The sequence below is a fragment of the Drosophila erecta genome, unplaced genomic scaffold, assembly GCF_003286155.1.
Source record: "Drosophila erecta strain 14021-0224.00,06,07 unplaced genomic scaffold, DereRS2 tig00000055-arrow-pilon, whole genome shotgun sequence".
Lineage (NCBI taxonomy): Eukaryota > Metazoa > Arthropoda > Insecta > Diptera > Drosophilidae > Drosophila > Drosophila erecta.
The window spans coordinates 5,409,047-5,429,953 of record NW_020825200.1 but is presented as its reverse complement, the minus strand read 5'-3'; the positions used below and the strand labels follow the sequence as shown (position 1 = coordinate 5,429,953).

Here is a 20,907-nt window from a genome sequence, read left to right as displayed (position 1 = left end):
GGTGTCCTCGGAAATAGCAGGTTCGCTAATGGTTTCGGTAGTTATTGTTGTGGTGGTCACTGTTGTAATGGTCTTGGACTCGTTCACAACCGAATCTTCAACAATTGGCTTATCCTCGACTAGTTCTTCGGCAAGAATTTCATCCTTTTGTGGCTCAGGAACTGGTTCTTCTTCATCGTCAGAGAAGTTCATGGGTTCATCCAAGACATCCATCCACGAGCTAGAAGAGTCATCGACGGGAAGACCGGCATACGCTGGTTTTTTGGGTTCTTCAGGTATCTTCACCGGTTCTACTACTTGCTTGGGTTCCTCGGGAATAGCAAGTTCGCCAATGGTTTCAGTAGTTGTTGTTGTGGTGGTAACTGTTGTAATGGTCTTTGATTCGTCCACAACCGAATCTTCAACAATTGGCTTGACCTCGACTGCTTCTTCGACGAGCGTCACTTGCCTCTCTGGCTTAGGAACTGGTTCCTCTTCATCATCAGAGAAGTTAATAGGTTCTTCCAAGACATCCATCCACGAGCTAGAAGAGTCATCGACGGGAAGACCTGCATATGCTGGTTTTTTGGGTTCTTCTGGAATCTTCACCGATTCTACTACTGGATTAGAAGATGTTTCGCTTACAGATTCGGTCGTTATTGTTGTGGTGGTTTCAGTTGTAATGGTCGTCGTCTGGTCTACAATTGGAGCTTCAATTATTGGCTTTGGCTCGACGAATTCTTCGATTTGTTCAGTTTGGGCATCCTCAGGAATATAAGTTTCGCCGAGGTACTTTGCATTTTCTGTTTTTGTTGCAGTCTCTGTAATGGTGTCGCAGTTATCCTGAACTGGTGATTCTTCAATTTTCTGGACATTTTCATAAATTTCTGTGATATCTGGTTCAGTTCTGGAGGCTTCCTGAAGCTCGTAAGCTTGAAGGGTTTTCTGTCTGGCTTCCGCCTTACTAATGGACAGTATGTCGAATTTGGGAATCTCGAAGTGGTATATAGCTGGAACATTTTCTGTTTGTTGGTCTACATTGAAAGTCTTTGTAGTTGTTGAACCCACGTCGGTGACGGCAGACTCTATGTTTGTTACGTTGTCAATGACAAAGCTTACCGACTTTGGTGGCGATACAGGATCAGGTTCGATAGGATTTACCTGCTCAATTGCTTTAGACTTAGAATTTATTATGTGATAATTACCCTCAGCAATAGTAAGTTTGGAGATGTCAAATTTGGGAATTTCAAATATTTTGTTTAAAGGTGAAAGTTTCTCAATATTAGTGATTATACTTAAAGTGCTTACCGTGTTAGCCACAAATGCTTCAGCAATTAATGCGCTTGGTTTATCAGGTACAATTTCATTAGCGATATTAGTAGGAGTACTTGACTGAGTTTCACATGGATTTTCTACTGGCACTTCTTCTTGGGTGGAAACAGGGACAACTTCTACTATAGACTCTCGGTAAAGAATATCTGAATTGTTCTGCTCGATTAACTTAATGGTTGAGATTAGGGACGAGTCTTCAGAAATATTAAGGAGCAATTTCTCTGACTCTGGAACAGGGATCGGCTTTGTATCTACATCGACGTCATCAATGGTTGAAACAAGAGGATCTTGGGAAACTATTTTTACTTCTACAATCGGGGCAATAGGGTCCTGCTTAACTGAGGGTTCAACGACATCAGTAAGATTTTCAACTACTGAGACAACACTAGGAGCTTCATTACCTTTGCTTTCTTCTAGAATGACCTGAACCGTTTCTTGTTTAATAAATTCTTCAGGAATGGCGGGACGCTTCTTTTTATCTTTCTTAGACAATTTCTTCTGAATGTCCTCGAAGAGCTTCTGCTCTTCAGGGCTCAATTCTGCAGGATTACTTTCGGGTAAAACTGTTTGGGTCGCTTTTGGTTCGTCTAAATTGGTGGAATGAACTGGATCTGGCTTTAATTCTATTGGTTCTGGAACTTCAGATTTGGACAATTCAACTACTTCAATCACGGAATTCTCATTACTTTCGGCTGCTCTTTGCAGGGATTCCACATTTTCAGTCACAGTCTCGGTCACCCGAAGACTAACCTCCGGAAAATCAAGATGCATTTTCACAATAGGTGTCTTCAGCTTCTCTTCATGGGTAATAAGGGAAATTTTTTGAACTGTGCCCGGTGGATAAGCACCGTCAATGCCTTCTCCCACGAAAAGAACATTTGTGCCATCTTCGGTTTCGAAGCTTCGTCGTTGCGTAGTCGTTAGTATCGTGTTCTTGGTAGTCGTCGTAGTAGTGGTAATACTATCCGTCTCGTTCAAAGCCCCATTAGTCTTGTTTGTAGCAAATTGCTGTTCAGCCAGCTTAGGCAAGTCCCCTGTGCTTGTTTCGATGCCAATAACCTTGACACCAGTGGGACTGTCCTTCAATCCTAACTGAATACTTGCACCCAAATTATCTAGCTTTAGTTCGGAACTAGGCGTCACAGCAGGGGAGGTTGACCTCGAGGGAACAAGTGGACTAATTGGTCTTTGATCGGGCATCTCAATGCTTGAAGTCACGATCACATCGCTTGGTGTCTCGCTTTCCGTAAGATGAATACGTCCGTCATTGGAAATCCTCTTTGTAATGCGCATCGTTCGAATCGTCGTAGTTTTGATAATTGCACCATCGATTTGGCTGGATGTGGTGGAAGTATCGCTCGGCACTTCCGAAAAAGCTGGCGAGGGTTCGCGGACTGTCACTGGGTCAGTGGCAGTGTTGGTCTCCTCCGTGGTTGTTTCTCCATCTTCATTCAGCTTTTTCACGATCTTCGTAGTACGCACAGTTGTTGTCTTAGTCACACCACCACTAGCCTCCTCAGCAGGCTCCTCCGCTTCCGTTTTTTCAGTCTCCGACTCCGGAGCATCGACAATCACACCAACCGTTTGTTCCGTGTTTTGGGTAACCTTTTTAACAATTTTTGTTGTTCGAACAATTGTTGTCTTGACAACATCACCAACCCCAGAAGATTCTGGCTCAGGTGTTGTAGTTTCTTCAATTGGATAACTGATCTCAAGTTCCTCGATAGCTGGCACCTCCGTGACGGTTTTTACTGGCATTGTATAATTATCAGTCGCGTTCTGTTCTGCGCTGATAAAGTCAATAATTGTGGACTTTTCTTGACTAGCCTGGGGAATTTTACTAGATGTTGCAGTAATTAGGAGCTTGTCCTCAACTCCAATTGGGGCCTCCGGAACTGCTGGCAGTTCGACGGTTTCAATTACACCCAAAACAGTGTTGTTTTCTGGTTCAACAGGACCAGCAGGAACCTCCGGTAGGTTAAGGATTTCTCGTTCATTTTCGGTGACAGTCTTGGCCACAGCCTTTGTAGTTCGCATTGTCGTGGTCTTGGTTATACCCTCGCTGTTTGACTCGGTGGTAACCGATTCAGCAACGACAGGTGCATCTTCCACAATTGGTAGAGATACTTCGGGTTCACTGCTTGTCTCGCTGACATTTTCACTCTCATGGGAAATCTTTTTGACAATTTTGGTGGTACGCACAATTGTAGTTTTAATTACACCACCCTCCTCAGACTGAATATCAACTGGAGGCGAAACGGTGGATGTCACTTCCAGTGATGGTTCCTCTTTGCATTCATCTACCTTGGGAGATATGATTGTTTTGGTTGTTTTGGTTTTAGTTGTTTTTACCACGCCCTCATCGCTAACTTCGCGGCTATTCGACTCGGATTTTTCAATCTTGGCCGGTTCTAATGCTTCTTCCGCCAAATCGTAAGATCCCAAAGACGAGGGTGCATCTGAGTACGTTGAAGAGGTCATCTCCTGACTTTCCTGCTGATTTGAGATTTTCTTCACGATTTTGGTTGTACGAATAACTGTAGTCTTAATGAGGCCACTATCATCGCTGACAGTGGTTTGCTCCGACGAAAGAGTTTGATTATTATCCGTTGTAATTGCACTTGTTATGTTCAGGGGCTCTGTGATTTCTTGTTGGGGCTCTGCGATTTCTTGTTGTGGCTCGACAATTTCGACAACCTTCGGGGCGATAACAGTTTCTGGTTTGTTCTCCAATAACTTTTGCTTCTTCTTATCCTTTCTCGAAGGCTTTTGTGGCTTATTTTGCTCCTGCTCAACCACAACTTCTTTGGAAACTTCAGGTTCAGTACGGCTTTCCACCTTAGCAGGCTTTTCCACGATCAATTCCTGCGACTCAGGCTGCGTTATTTCCTCAGCCTGTTTGATGACTTCCTCAACCACATTATGGGCAGCATCCTTTATGACATCCAACGAATGTACCACTGTGGTAGGCAGTAGTGTAACGTCGCGCTCCACTTCCGGTTCATCCTCAAAGACCTGCTCAACTATTTCCTCTCCGTCTTCGGTGATGCGCTTCAAGATGCGCTTTGTCTTGGTGATGACGGTCTTAGTTATCGATCCCTGCTGCACGATTGTATCCTGGGTTGCAGCGAATCCTGTCACTTCGATGGGCTCCTCATTGGTGGTGGTCTCGATTGTTGGTAGGTTGTACTGCTCAACGCAGATGTTCTCTTCAGGCAAATCATCAATGACGTCTTCCTCAACAATCTCCTCCTTACCATCTACAATGCGCTTCACTATGCGCTTGGTAATATGCTTAGTTATTGTTCGCGTTGTGATGGTTGTAGTTCCACTTTCCGTTGAGATGGTATTAGTCGATGTGGTAACCGTGGGCTCGCCTTCGATAATGGTCTCAGTTATATTGGAAGGTGCCTCCTCTATTGAAGATGTCGTATCCGTGGTTGATTTCGTAACAGTGTCGGTAGTCGTAAGTGCTAAATCTGAAAAACCATTTTCATATTGAACAGTCACCTTTTCTTCTTCTGTTGTTTCAGGAATTGTTTCTGATAACGTTTCAACTGTTTCCTGAATAGAAACTATAGGCTCCGTAATATGTTCAGTACTCTCCACCGAAGCCAAAGCAATTGTAATATCTTCCTTAGGTTCCTTCTTAGAACGTTTTTTGTCCTTTTTCGTGGGCAGAGCAGGAGTGACCTCAAACTGAACAGCCGGTTCCACATTTTCTGTAACAATGACCGAGGTCTCAACAACTGTTTTGGACTGCTTCTTTTCCCTTTTCGAAGAAGTTGCAGTACCTTGTTCCTTCACTTGAGAAACATCGGTTGTTTCAATCACAACTGGCGTTACCAACTCCTTTTCGATAACCACCTCCTCAGTTGGCTTCCTAATCACTTCTGGCTCAACAACTGCCTTGGTCTTTTTCTTGTCCTTCTTCGAAGGCAGTGCCTGGATATGAGGCTTTGCCAACTCTACATCCTCGGTAGCGGCTGGTTGAAGAACCTCCTTTTCAACTACCGACTGGACCACAGTTGTCGTTTGCTTTACTTGCGTCTTTGGAACATCAGCTGGCTTGACAGTCTCCTTTTCAATAGAAGGTTCTTTCGTTATGGTGGTTTCAACCTCCTTAACGGCTGTCTTGACTTGTTTCTTCTCCTTTCTGGTCGGAGCGACTGGTGCCACTTCCACAACAGGTACATCTGACTGAGCAGTTTCTTTTTCCTTGACTGGCTTTTGTTTCTTTTCTCTCTTCGAGGGAACCGGAACTGGTTCTACGGGCTCAACAGATGGCTCAACGATTTTCTTTATCACAGTTTTTTCAAGCACAGTTTCCTTTTTCTCTACAGGGGGAAGGGCCGATTGCGTATCTTTCTTAGATGGCACTGAAATAGCGACGCCTGGCTCAACATTTGCGTTGACCACATTATCAGTGGACTTCTTTGGCTTCTTCGATTTTCTTGCCTTTGGCTCAGGCTTAGAAGTCTCTTCAACTACAGGATTGGGTGCTGGAGCATCAACAACAAGTTTGGTTTCCACCGAGGCAACACCATTTGTATCCGGAGACAGTGGTTTTTTACCCGTCCGACCATCTTTCCTGGTGCTCTGTTTAATGGGTAGTGGTTCCGGTTGAGTTTCGTGCCTCACTCTCTTAGAACGCGAGGATCGTGAGTCCACATTGTGTTCCCATGTCGACGATTTCTCGACATGTCGGGCTGGTTGGGTAGTCTTATTGCTAAAAGTAGTGGTACTGATAGTACCAGCCTGATCCGTCTTGCGCTGCAAAGGCGGCGAGGACGTGAGGCGCACTGGGGTCGGTTGCTGACTGGATGGCTGGAAAACTGGATGTTCATTGTGGTGGAGACCGAAAAGGACTTCGGCGTAAGTGCTGCCTGTACTAATGTCCTGGGGCCGGATCTGTTGGTTGCTTCGCCTCTGGGCCTGGGGATGCACCACGACAGTGGTGGGCATTTCTATGGGGGCCTGTGGGGCATCTTCTACCCCGACGACTTCCCAAACCTGCTGCATTATCTCAGTTGGCTGTGTCTGTTCGAAGACAGTTGAGGTCTCTGTTACATAGGTGGTGGTGGTAATAGTTTGTTGAGTGCGGACTTGCGACTGAGTCTCGACTTGGGTCTGTGGTGCTTGTGGTTCATCCAATGGTATGGTTTCAATAGCATCAACATCGAACTGACCAAATGTGATATCAGGTCGCGGTTCGTCTAGCTCAAGTTCCTGTGGCTCTACAGGTCGCAGCATTTGAACATGCTCTTCAATATAGTACGGCTCCTCCTGGACCACAGTGGCAAGAGGTTGGATTTGCTGGGTGCTGGTGGTCAGGGGTTCTGCACTTTGTTGGACGATGGAAGCCAATGTGGTAACAACGCGATCCAGCACGCTGTTGCCGGTCGTCGAGGGAAGAGTGTTCTCCACGCGATATGGATCAAGCAGATATGTCTGATCCACTGTTTCCTGCGGGTACTCAGGCATGGGTTCCGTTTGCTGCTGCTGTGAATATTCCGGCGAGTACTCCGCCGTTTGCTGTGTGTAGTAGATTTGGTTTGGCTCTGCCGGATAAACCGTGGAATAGGTCTCTGTCTGGGGCACCGGCTGATAGTAACCTGCTAAAAGCTGATATTGCGTAGTGGCTGGTGGAACTGCTACCTGTTGATACTGTATGGGATACTGCATCTGCATTATCTGCTCGTAGTAGTTCTGTGGGGCCTGCTGCTGCTGTGGATCCGTCGCAGATCCCGTGACATAACCCCACTGACCGCTGTCGGCCACGTTTTCGTACATTGTCTGATACAACTGCGGATCGGGCTGCAAGTAGGTGGCTGCAATCTGTTCGGCAGTCATTGGTACTTCATAATTGCTGGGGGCTTCTTGCTCCTGTTGCTGAGGAGTAGAATAGTCGAGTATTGTGCTCGGTTCGGTGATGTACTGTTCCAATTGTGGTTGCTGTTGCTGTTGCTGCGTTTCCTTGACGGGCTCTGGATCAGGTTGGGGTATAAATATGCTGCCTGAAACTTCTGCGCTGGCATCCACAACATCCTGAATGGTCAGGTCGGAACGTTCCTGAACTGCCTGAGCGGCCTGCTGTTCGGCCCTGATCCGCTCCAGCTCCAGTCCCCGAAGAACCTCCGCGTAGGAAGTCGATCCTGGTACCCACATGGGACTGCGGGAACGTGTCCGGTCATCAGCTGGCAAGAAGAGTTGCTCCTGTTCTTGTGGTTGCTGTGGCTCCAATTGAATCTCGATCGAGGGCTGTGGTTGTTGAGGTCGGCGTCTGGGAGATCGACCACGGCGTTCTGGACGCGGTGGCTGAAGCTTCTTACCGGCTTTCGGGTGGTGCTGTTGGTGTCTCTGCTCGCTTTCGATGAACTGGGTGTTGGGGTTGGTTGTCGTTGTCGTTGTCATAGCTGTGTTAGGAACCGTGTTTGATGTATTCTCGCTGGGTGGTGTGATCTGTTGGTGGTGCTCATAGATATATGTGGGCATGGTGCTGCCACCGCCATTGAACTCGAATCCCTCCTGGCTCTGATCGTCATCCCCGTGCGTACTTCTCGAAGTCGTTGTCGTGGTTGTGGTAGTCTTAATGGTTGTAATGGTGGTCTGGTTCTGAGTATCGTTCGATTTTTGTTGCCGAGTCGTCGTAGTCGTTGTCGTCGTGGAGGAGTCTCGTTCTTGTCGGGAATTGGTTACCGATTCATTACCGCTGCTTACCGGACTCGCTTGTCCCGACAGCACTTCAGCATAGGTTAGACCCACTGCCGCCGTTGGCTTCATAAGCAACGAGACAGTCGATGAAGTGGTCACCACTGAATGGGGATCCAGCGCATAGGACTTTCGAGCGGTCGCATCGTAGACTTGCTGCATGCCATCGATTGATTCTCGCATTGCCTAATTGTTCATCATCACGGTTCACATATCAGAGTGAGAGAAAGTGGGAGAGATGGGGGGAAGATTTGCCAAAAACGTTAGCTTTGATATGATTGCAGGGGTTTGAAAGTGGGGGACTCAAGGCTAAGCTACCTAAGAGTTACAAGAGTCCTAGCTCCCTCATAAATTATACTCGAAAGGGGCTTGCGTTTTTAAAATATAATTTGATAATTTAATTTATTCTTTAAAATAGTATATATATATGTATATAGATAATTGTAAATTCTTAAACACGGGTCATGTTTCATTGATTAGAGTAGTGACGGCAGTTGACAGTTGTACCGAAGCCACCGTTCCTGGGAGAAGGAGATCGGTGGCAGGGGCAAACGGAAGACGCCGGGGTGGCTGCTTTGGCTTTGATCTAGTCCTAGATTGGCTTTATCTTATGGTTAAGGGTGTGGCATCCTAAATCTCTAGCTTGGCATCGTCCGGCGTGCCGCGATGTATTAACAACTTGATGCGCTCATTACGTGCAGTTATTTTCGAATGCAGATTTTTGACACGTTCCCGGCATGCCTATTGTTCATATATATAGGGTATAGATGGTGCATGTTTTTGAAAGAGTTCGAATGGTTGGCGTGAGAGCAGAGATTTATATATATAGTATATAGAGAAGAAATACAAGAGATGTCAGCATATATATTGAGATTCGTTTATGGTAATTCAAAGACAGCGAGCACATCATACGCCATGGGATAGATACAGGAAAAGCGACCATTCACCATGTTCGATATTTCGTTTTAATAGAAGAAGTAAGCAGTACCCATGTGTGTTTAAATATGTGTGTGATAAGGGGTTGTTTATTCGATGGGGTTGTTAAAGGTGGGGTGGTTACATCGGAATGTGGCAGATTTGGATTAGTCACCGGTTTGTAAGTAGCGTAACAAGCAAGCGAGCAAAGCCCAAGATAAGTTGTATTTGGTTTAATATACGATTAGTAAGAATCAAGTTTATGAAGTGTGTTTAATAATTTGCATGTTTGTTTTTCGATTGTTTTCAGCGCAACGACACCAGGATTTTTGTTTATATTCAACAAAAGTTACGTAGAGAAAAGATAAAAAGAAATACAATTGTCAAAAATAAAATACCAAATCAAATTATAACCGTAACCATAATTAAATATTAACCGACTTTCGCTATTACAATACCAGAAAGATATAAAAGATTTTTAGAGAAAGAGAGAGCTGCTTGGTGAAGAATATGTTTGCTTGGCTAAGCTGACTAAATGAATAATCAAATAAAAGTAAAAGTAAAATAAAAAGTAGATGAAATTAAACCAAAAGAATTTTTTAAATGTCTAGGCCAAAGCTTAATGTGTAAATGTGCCATAAAATGTGACGATTTAAATGCGATGTGATGACTGTACTTTCTCTTATGGTTGTGTGTGTGTGAGAGGTCAGGTGAAGGGAAATCAAAAAGTTCTCATAGCAAGAGCTGCCCCAAATATCATCAAAATTAGCTAGAGTCCCAAATTGAATTGAATTCTAAGATTGCCACTTACCGCCAACATTGCAGTTCGCAATGTAAAGTTAAATTTTAGTAATAAATGTACAAGCTATTTTAAAAAACTAGGGAAATCTTGATTTTAACCTATGCTAGGCCACCTGGTTCTAAATATAATCTATAAACTTTGTTTATGACCAACAAAAACAATGGCAAGCAGCATGGCCCTAAAAATAGTCCGTGTGATTATCTGGAGGAGGAATTTGCTTTTCTCATCTGGGTGGCCTAACTTATTTGTTTCCTTGGCATTCAAAATGCTTTCGGCCGCAGCACGTGACAAATGGTAATGATGAGATCTTAAAGATCCTAAAGATCCGATACTGATGAGGAACAATTTTGTGGGTAGTTTTCCCAATGAGAGCGGTATGAAAGCAATGAGTTTTGAGAGTGTGAGCTGCACGGTTGGTAAATGAGAGATGAATGATGTTTGAACATAAGGAAACGCAAAGATGAAATGTAAATGATGAATGATGATTTGTGTGAGCATTTGTGTGATATATGTATGATGGCACCAAACGAATTCGAAAATAAAAAAACGTAATAGAATTTTGCCAAACAAAATAGAATGAAATGAAAATAAGAAAATAATAAGGCGCCTTGTTTCTTTTGTTTTTAAACAAACGAAATAAAATAAAATAAATTAAATACGCAGCCACCGTGCAACTGTTTTTCTTCAGACCTACCCGCACACACTAAAGCGTAGGGGGCAAAACGATTCCATAGATTAATCAAGTATTTATTATATATTCGGGTAAAGGGTTAATAACTTTTTTTGGTTGTTCTGTCAACTGTTTGTTCATAGCGATGAAGGATCGTTCACAGCAATGAAGAAATGAGGTAGAGATCAAAAGGGATGGGGCTTCAACATTGGATAACCGACTTAACTAACGAGATAGCCTGGCAATATATCTGCTACAATTGAATTAAACTCCTAGCTGCTAGCTGTTCGCTAAACGGGTCTACTAAGTCTATCAAAGACTGGACGGTACGTACCTGTTGCTCGGCTAATGCGCGATCGCGATCGTGCGGCAAGTACGTGGGCGCCATCACCAGGCGGAGCTGCTGCTCCTCCTGGATGATGCGCTGGCGCAGGGACTGCATCTGCTGCTGGTAAACATCGATCTGGGCCAGCGTCTGCTCGAGGCTCTGCGACTTGGCCCTGACCAATTCGCCGAGGCCGTCGAGCACGCGGACCAGATCATCGACATTCTCGCTCAGGCGCGGATCACCGCCCATGCCATTGCGGAAATGAACCTGTGGACGAGATGGTAAGCAGGGATTAGCCATGCCGTCGCCCCCAGTACTCACCTCCAGTTTCTCGATGGACAGTCTCAGTTTCGTTTTCTGCACATTGATATCGGCCAGGGTCTTCTCACAGAAGCCGAGCTGATCGCGCAGCGGTTTCTTCTGCTGCTGCGAGGAGTCCAGTCCCTGCTTCGTCTTTTCGTGCCAGGAGCGTATATCCTTAATCTTGCGTTCACATTGGTCCCACTCCTCGCAGGCCTCTTGCAGCAGGGAGTTCTACAAGATACAATATGGAATATGGGGGAAAAAGGACGTTGAATAATGGTTGGACTTCAAAAGAGATTCCTCCACTCTGGTGGTGGTTTGGCACTTTACCCTCTCTAGCAGCACCGCTTCCACGGATATCTTCGCATCCTCGGCCTCCTGCAGTTTGTCCTTGAGATCACCCACAGTCGTCACCTGGCCAATGTGCTCCAGTTCCTTATCCATTTCGCTCAGATGCTTCACAATCGGTTTAATACTCTTCACAGCCGTCACATAGTCGTTCAGTTTGTTGCGTGCCTCGGGCAGGGTGCGCAGCTCGATGGTCTGGTCGATAAAGGTGCGCTTCTCGGAAGCCCACGACATCACGATCTGGTAGAGGTTCATGAACCTCGTCCACGCGTCCAGACTATCGCCCACCGCCTGCTTCTTCTCGTCCAGCCAGCCGCGTACCTGGGCCAGCGATGCGGCCAACTGGTCGATGGTCGTCTGCACCAGCGTCTTCTCCTCGCTGTTGCGACAGTTCTCGATGATCAGTTGGCCATTGGTCTTGACCAGGGTGAAGCGTTCGTAGATGGCGGTGATCTCGTGGTTAATGCGCTGCAGCAGCTCCTTCATCTGTGTGGGTGTGAGGCTTCTCTCCTGCACCTGCACCTCCGCCTGGAGCAGCCAAAGCTGCACTGCGTCCACACCGGCCACGTATTCGGTGCGCACGGTCTTCGCCCGCTTGAAATCCTTCTCTTTGGTCTCCATGGTCACCTGGACTCGCTCGGCGAGTAGCTCAAGAGCCGTAAACTCCTGGGCAATATCGCTGGGCAGCTGATTCTGTTTGGCCTGGTAGTGGGCCGTTGTCTGGGCCACCAGTGATTTGCTCTCCTCGGCGGCCTGCTGCACCTGACTGTTCAGTGTGATTAGGAGCTGTTCCGTTTGGGCTATGTGCTCGTCGTAGACGTGAACCGATTGGAGTTGATCGTGAAGCGCGTTTAGCTTGTCCTGCAGCTGCGAGATGCGACGGAAGACTTGCTCGATCTCCTCGAGATCCTTGCTAACCTGTTGCTCCTTATCGCGCAGAGTGTCGTTCAATCTGAAAAACAGAGCGGTTTGTTAAAGTTTCAGGGGCACGTTATTCAATGGCATGCAGTCGATGGGTAGACAGTGTGAAGACCACGCGGTTCCGATGGTATAGACCAAGTTCTATTCCGTACACGCGAAGAGATCTGAAAGACCTCTATCTATAGAGATATTTGGGGTGCTAAAAGTTATTCTGCTGGCACAAAAGGCTGAAATATTCTGAAGTTTTCAATGTTCTTTTGCTGCGCATATATATATATCGCTATATATATATCTGTGTAAGATCCACTGGGCTTTGGCCTCGAGGCTGCGAAGATTTCCGTGAAAAATGAATGCTGCCGTTTGGCTACAAGAGAGTTTTCTAAATGAAATGCCTCGACCACATTTGCTTGGGCCACAGAAAATTTTCGAAATTCGAAAAAGATTTTCGTACATTTCTCATAATTCGAAATTGCCTTGATCCCATTGAGAGCCAAAGAGCGAAACTTTTCTTCATTTAAAAGCCGCCGAAGAAAAAAAAAATTAAATAAATGAATACCCTAGCGTTTCTTGGACACGCACCGCTTTTAAAATTTCTTGCTTTTGTTATTGTTTTAGCTTGTGTGTATTTTTAAAAGCGGCGCATGTTTAAATTTATATTCCCCTCATTTATTTATGTTATTTTTTTGATTTTTTTTTTTTGCACTTCGGCCGATTTGCATTTCGGCCGTAGACAAGCTGACGTCATTGGGGCGTTGCAGTGAACGAGATGAATCAATGAGTAACATGGATCGTATATGAAATTCGCATTGATTTCCGTTCCGTATTTCCAGCACATGACGCATATCACTCATACGCCCTGGTGGCCTAAAGCAAAAGGCGCTTGGTGTGTATTTGAAGTATTATGTTGTATACTTGTTCGTTTTCATGTCCAACCATTGCACTTGGCATGGAATGACGGATTCGTTAATGGAACGTTTTTTGCCCTTTACAGCCACCGAGTGCCGTACCGAAAGCTGGCCAAGATGAGGCCAAGTCAACTCACATTTGGCTCTTGGCCAATTGGCCGAAAAGTCGACTGAACACATTCAAATTTAATTGTTAAATGCGCTGCGCCGAAAATGAGAAAATCGGGGAGCGGAAATAAACGATACTCGTCTATAAACTAGCCAGAATTATTTCGGCGTCATTTTTCGCAGCCAACAAATATCGAACTAGTGAGTTCTCAATTTTGTTTGGGTTTGAATTGCCGCCGCCGACAACCGAGCAAAATAAATCTAAGAGCAACAAAAAAAAAAGGAAAATTATTTTTCCTCTACGCTATTTTCAGTCGGCTGCCATTTTGTACAAATTAACGATATAAATTTAGTACGCGGCTCTAATTTAAATGGCAAAATATGCTAGAAATGCCGTGGCAAGTACGAGTGAAAGTGAAAGGCACATTTCGTGAAGTGGCGCGTGTTGCTCCAAAACGAAACAAGTGTCTATATAAAACAAATCGTAAAATATACAAAAAAAAAAAAACAAACGTTTGCAAAAAATAGTTTGATCAATTATGGGGACAGTAGGAATGTAATCATTCCCGCAGCGACGACGATAAGCACTGGGTCTGGCTATTTCGGTCGCCTTGGCTACGTCATCGTTTAAAGTAGAAACGCGTGCGAATCATATGCTCTTTCTCTCCGTTTCTCTAGCGAAGCGAATGAGGCGAAAATAACAAAAACAATCACACCTGACGACCCTGGCAGGTATTCGAGTATATGACTATACGAACTATACGAGTACCAGAGACCGGTGATGTTTTGCATATCTACGATGACTTAATCAAGTCTTGAAAATTTCTACCAGCTCTCGTTTAAGTACGCGATTTCTATCTTCTTATTTTGCTTGTGGGAAATTAATCACCTTATGCTTTTCACGACTTTAACTGCGTGTGCGTAAGTGGCCGGCAATTAGCTAGAACTACAAATTTTTAATTGCTGCTCAGTCTTCTGTGTGCGATTTTGGCTCGTTGGCGACAACTTTCGGACCTCCTGTAACTTTGGAGGCAGAAGTGTGCTCAACTTTTGCAACTTGCTAGCTCTCTGCTTGACTTCCAGTGCCTCAATTCCGTAAGCGGAATTTCGGTGAAACCCAAGCAGACGCTGCAAATGGAAAATGAACTCCCGGACTCGTTGCTGTTCGCTCGTTACGTATACGCCTGGTAATCCACAAAGCGGCGTTCGAAACTTCAACATGAAAATAGAAAGAACCGAAGGGAAGAAATGTAAATTCCGATTAGAAGCCATTGGCTCAAATGTATATCCATTGTCATACATCTCTCTCTTGTATTTTTGGGGCGCCGGTTGAGTGTATTTTTGTTATTTGCTTTGCTGCTTCTCTGGTATTTACTACTTCTTAGTTAATTAATTTGATTTAAAAATATGCGTATATGTATTGCGGTCGCTTCGTTCGTTTGCTCTTTCATTTAGTTTCCAGCCATCCAGTTTGAGAAACACGTCCGCTTGCAGCTAACTCTAAATAAAAACTGATTCGAATAGAATCTCAACACTGGCGGCGCATGCAAAAATTGCCAAATAATGTGCTTCGGCTTTCGTCGGCTGTCGATCGTTAATGGCGCACGAAGGCGCTGCGGAAATAAAAGAACGAATGCTGCTAAGAGCCCAACTCAACACACAAAAATATCTGAGCAAATGGGCGAGGGGGGACTGAAAGTTATAATGGCCAAGTGGCTTGGCATTGAATTTACCGGCTGAAATCAACGAACTTAGAAGGAAACTCTCACCCTTTCCAGGGCCAAATATTACACAAAATGCAGAGCTGATTGATAAAGCCATAATGCCAATTCGCCGGTTTAGATAAGAAAAGCCGGCAATAAACTTACCACTCGCGTGAACCGGAAAAGAGAGCAACGCTGTGGAATGGAACGAAAAAGCTAACAGCACTCTGTTAACGGCTAACAGTGGCGAAAATGAACTTATTATTACCCGATTACCTCATTTGGTCAAAGTTTTTATTATTATTCGCTTCTCTTGTTGTCTGTTATTTGTTTTTATTTCGGCCTTACCGGAATGACAAATTGTTCATGCAAATGCATATGCAAATCCCAGATTAAACTTGGATTCGTTGGGGTGCCTAATGATGTCTTATACACCTGATAAGGTTGGTAAATCTGCAAGATACGACTATGATTCAGCAATAGTTCATTTGTCATTCACTTTAATAAGTTGCACAAATGGTTTTTAGTTCACCTTTTTTTCATACTTTTGCCATTTCTTACTGATGAAGTCACCCAACTCAAGCAAACAAATTAATTTTCACTTGTGCTTTTTATTTACTTATTCTTTATGATTTTTTCGGCATTTTGTTTACATTCTGCTCTCATTGCCTAGCTTGAATCCGCTCAGGCATTTCATATTTCAATGGCAAATACATATGTACATAAATATATGCCATATATTCATATTTCGCTTTGGAATCTCTATATAGTATTTGCGCAAAAATCAAATTTACTCGCTAATGGAGTTAATTGTCGCCTTCAAGATAAACACGCTCACAAACGCCGCGAGTTGTTAAAAATAAATTATTAAATCCCCACAAAACGCAAGAGACTTAATGTATTTCTGCCGATTAGATTTTGCATGCCGAAACAATGTTGTTAATATCTCAAGTGTGTAAATGCATTGAAATTTTGCGACGCATTTTAGGATATACCATATACATATCTCAGTTGTGTCTATATAATTATCGATGACATGCCGCTTGGAGCTATATTAGATCACTCTTTTCGGTGCGATGATGGCATAGTTTATTTGTTCAGTTTGGGATAGCCACATTTGAATGTGAATACAATTAAAGGAAGAAATAATTCAGGGAATTTATGGGGAAGCCCTTGGGAGATCATTATATCATTCCATTATATCATTATTATATCATTCGAAATATATACATCTAAATGATATTCATTTCTTGATTGTTATTTTAATCAACCAACAGTAAAACGTGCTTATCCGTAGAATGTGTACTGATATATAGAACCCGTCATCGCTTGGCAGCAGTCAAAACATTTGTCATTTTACTCGCTTTAAGCCTCCTAAAAACTTACGCACATTGCGGTGGGTTTTGAGGGAAAATTTGGGGAAAAATTGAGGAAAATTATAGACACAGCTGCTGCTCTCGTTTTTCAAGCGGACTGCTGTCAAGAAACAACAAATTGTGTGTAAAAATAAAACAAAATAGATTGGGGGAATTGGGGGGCCGGTGATCTCCCCAAAAATTGTGTCAGTGTGAAAGGCCAAAAGGGAGAAAAGTGGGCCGCTGTCAACCGAAAAGTGTTTACGTGATCCGAGTATCGGGGCTTATGAACAAATAAATATGTTGCTGGCAACATGTTGCCAAGCTTTCGGCACGTGATTAATTAGCAAAAGAAAATCCACAACACTTTCAATGAAACAATGAACAACAAGTAGAATGAAATGAACTGACATATTGGCACAGTTTCTGTGTTTGTCTAGCGCCAGGCAACAATAAATAACAACAATTTATTTATTTATTTATATATCAGGCATTTCCGCCAAAAAGGCTAAAGAATTCTTCTTTCGCTGTGTACCTTATCACAAAAGCGAAAAGCATATACGAAATATATGTACATATATCAAATAGCTCCTAAGACCCCTATCGCGTTTGATAAGACCGAAGCTTTGGCACAGTTTTTTGAAGAACGGGATAGCCACCGGGAAAAATAAAGAAAACAAGTGCTTAAAAATAAAGAGTTTTCCGGGATTCCCAGAACAATAAAGCTAACAATTATTTCGGGAAATAGCAGACTGAAGGGGGTAAAAACAAAACGCTATAAGCCTCGGTTACGTAATGCACACACAACAACGCCGACAACGAAGCGTAACACTTGGTCTGACGTCAGTTTCCAACTCAACTATAACAATAAGATGGCATTTCGAGGGCCGAACAAGTCAGGCGTTTTGGGAAAAGGTTTGAAAAGGCGAGAAGCATTTCTTTTTAGAGCTATAAACAAGCTTTATAAGTATGTAGTTTAGTTGTTAAAAGTACTGTTAAGAAATTTCCTCGTAGCACATCACTGGATATTTTAGAAATGAGTGTGATATAAACATGATATAAACCAGCCTCGGCGATATTCATCTGTAACCAGTTAGGTTCTCTAGATTGCCATTTATTTTCATTAGGCAACAAGTTTGGCAGCTAGATATAATGTATGCAAGCCAATACAATTTCCGGAATTAAACGTTTCGATTGGGACCTTTGTTTGTGTTTTGTTTGGGTTTGTTTCTCTTTTTGGGTCCCGAGTCACGCGTAGTTAAACACATTATATGGTAAATGGTATATGGCATAGTTGATAGGGTTCTGGTAATTGGGGTTTCACTGGGTACTCACTTGGCCTGCTGCTCAACTAACTTATCCACTTTGGCCTGTATGGCCTCCGCCGAGGGTTTGTGTACTTCCCCAAGGAATGTGAGGATGGATTTAGAGAGCGCCTCGATTTCTTTATGTGATGATTTAAGTTGATTTGATTCTTCACGCAGTTCCTAAAAAAATAAAAATTATTGCTAATTACAATGTTTGTTCAATTATGATTCATTTGGTGTGGTCATGTAATTTCTAAACAGAAATGATCATTGCAACATCATTTTTGTAGAACTTTTTTGTGTATCTCCCTCAATTTCGGTTTCATTTCCAGTTTTTTGGAAGGTCAGCACTGTATAATAGTAAATAAATTTGTTCGCTTGACTTGGCAGCTTTTGGAGCTTGCGGTTATTTGATCAAGAAGATTTTCGACAAAATTAAAATGCAGTATAAGCAAAAAACTATAGAGAAATACAATTTATAGTGTCTAAAAGACAATCTAAAACCTTTACTAAGTGTTTGCTTTTGTTTATCATTGGCTTGATATTTTTGTTCGTTATCGCTGAATGCTGCTTCATATGGCACATGTATGACAACATCGTTAGTTTGATTTGGTCGGGCCTAGCATTTATGGCTGAAAATTGCTTCAATTGAAATGTGATTTGAAAGCTTGCTATTGACGTTGAGGTGGGACTACCTTTTTAGTTGGTTAATTTGTGTTTTTGTACTATTTATAGTTGACCGATTGGAAACAAACTTCCAAAGTTGTTATCGCTCCAAATAGTGATTTCACTCGCCTACAAATCACTCAAATCATTACTGATAAGTGCCACAAATGTGCTGAGTCAAGTTACAATAAAATAATGCTATTATTTATTATTATTTATTTACATAAATATAAATAAAATCAGAGGTATGCAAACCGCTCTATGTTATTATAGGTCATTAATCATGGGAGTATATCTGGTTCTGTGGGTTAGCTCAAGATTCCGCAGAAACCGAAAGTTAGAATGTTGTTTTTTGATTCGCATTGAGCTCTTGATTACTGTGATTTAGTGGCTTTCCGTGCTAATCATTCACAACACATCGTAAGTTAAATTTTTGGACCTGCCTCGGAAACTCAGCTGCTCCATGGCTTTCGAGAAGCTCAAGTCGGTTTAAGAGAGTCCGAAGAGCGTGACAAACTCAAACTACGAGAGCGCAAGCTCCGGTCCACAACGTGACCATGAACTTGATGTCGGCATGGTGTTCACGGCTATACAGTTTACGTATATATCTAACACTTACATATGTATCTGTCGGAATGTGTTTATGCATGGATATTGGTAAAAATATTTGACAAACATGAAAGCCCCCAAGGGAGGGCGGATTGCCATAACGAAACCGAGTGAATGAATGGGTGCCCCTAAGTATGAAAACACTGTGAACCGAGCATGAATGAAACATACACATGAATCTGTATCAATTGTATGAAAGGGGATATTTTTATAACATAAATGAAAGAAATGATAAATGATAAATTAAAAATTATAACTTTTCCGTCCCCTTAAAAATAAAGCACTATAATAAAGAGTGACTTTTTCTCAGTGTCGCCCCAAAAGGTTGCAACTCACCTGAATGGCATTCTTCGTATCTTCCAAGTGACGTCGGGATCTTACAGTCGGATCGACATTGCGGAACTTGTCCTCCAGTCGACCAAGTGCCTTTTCCCAGGCGTGCAGGCTGTTCTCGAAGCCGTCCCAATGTTCGGCCAACTGTTGCAGGCTGTCACGTCGCTGTTCCAGGCTGCGCACCAGATCCTGCCAAGATCTATTCAGTGCGGCGTTATCCTGCTCGATCAGCTGGCGATTGCGGGCGTCTGCTTGGCGGATCAGCGATTGGGCCTGCTGGTTGACTAGCGTTAAGTCGCTGCTTTGGCTCTGAAATGTACGAAGGTATAAAAACAAGCGGCATGAAATTGGTTCTGACGTAACACCGATTTAGGAAACGCGGTTGGTACAAAATATATATATATATGTATGTATATGTAAGAGGTATATCTGGAATTCCGGGTTTTCGTCTTGGTCTAGAGTTTGCTAGAAGCTTGCTAAGTGTGCCCTAGTTCAACTCTGACATATGTCTGGCCCACGGAGTTGAAAGGCAAACGTTGCTTAATTCATATATAAATTTTATAGATTTTTCTTCACAAACACAAACGCACACACACACACACACACCTCGAGTGTAGCCTCCTTTTGCGACCTTTATTTTGTTTGGTTTCTTATTGGTCTTTTATAGATTTCAAATGGCTGATGACGTTAGCCGTTGGCTTTTCGATATTGATGTCTATCTGGCTGGCGATTTTGTTGCTGTTTTTTTATACTTTTGTTCAATTTCAATTTACGCCTTGCTCAAAGCACATGGCGAAGTTTTTATAACGAAACGGGTAATTCAAATTTAACAAATGTAGCGATTCTCCTCTTTCTTTCTTTTGCTCTCTTTCTATACACATGTATGTACGGTACGAATCGCGAATACGAATCTAAAACACGCTGCCAACCGCACAGATAAACGTCTCAACTTGAAGTGAATTCGACGGAACTCAAAATAAATCCAACAGCCCAAAAGCAAAAGCAAATAAGCACGAGTTAGAATCTCTCTTAATTTGCCGTCAGAGCAGGCCCAAAGAGAGCAAAAAGCCGGGCAAACACGTTTTTTCAAACATTTGGCATAATGTATGTGTGTGGAACATCGTTTTTGGGTGGGCGTGGGCGGCCAAAGTTGGGCTTCGCACATACAATGTGTATATAACGCATACGCCACCGTGTACACGTCACTCACTCTCTTTGTCGCTGTCTCTCTCTCTTTTATAATTGGCAGCAACAACAATTGCCGGCATGCCCTGTACGGCAAAAACAACAAAGAACAACAAGTACAACAACAGAACAGCTGTGTAGAAAAGAGCCAGACCAAAGGGCTGGTGCTCTTAAAGCTCACTCAGCAAACACCAACAAATGTGCACTTAGCATGTGTATCTCAATATCCCATTGAAAAACCAGGGCTAGAACTGAAACTGAAATATCTAAGGTATTTATTTTCTTTCTATTGAATAAAATCTATAACATTTTTCAAAGCCCGTTTAAAAAGTCCTTAAATTATAACAACAAAATTGAATTGAAACCAATAGTAAATAAAATAGTTACAAAATGTATTTTGAATTAACAATTGCTATCTTCCAAACAG

The 20,907-nt window shown here is 43.1% G+C and overlaps 1 protein-coding gene across 5 annotated transcripts in view; it reads right to left on the bottom strand.

Annotated features, from left to right (window-relative positions):
• LOC6541299 (nesprin-1) overlaps nucleotides 1–20,907 on the bottom strand; it is a 105,338-nt gene that overhangs the window by 38,554 nt on the left and 45,877 nt on the right. For 2 of the 5 annotated variants that reach the window (XM_015159854.2, XM_015159848.2), the window contains exons 13-17: nucleotides 19,299–19,604; nucleotides 17,716–17,867; nucleotides 11,371–12,340; nucleotides 11,059–11,271; nucleotides 10,744–11,004 (exon numbers count right to left, since the gene is read on the bottom strand). In XM_015159854.2, coding sequence (XP_015015340.1) covers nucleotides 10,744–11,004; nucleotides 11,059–11,271; nucleotides 11,371–12,340; nucleotides 17,716–17,867; nucleotides 19,299–19,604 — 1,902 coding nt within the window. Of the gene's footprint in view, nucleotides 1–161; nucleotides 8,209–8,393; nucleotides 8,764–10,743; nucleotides 11,005–11,058; nucleotides 11,272–11,370; nucleotides 12,341–17,715; nucleotides 17,868–19,298; nucleotides 19,605–19,901; nucleotides 20,268–20,907 lie in introns of those variants that run through there. The other 3 variants (XM_015159850.2, XM_026978388.1, XM_001968739.3) reach the window with 3 other exon arrangements.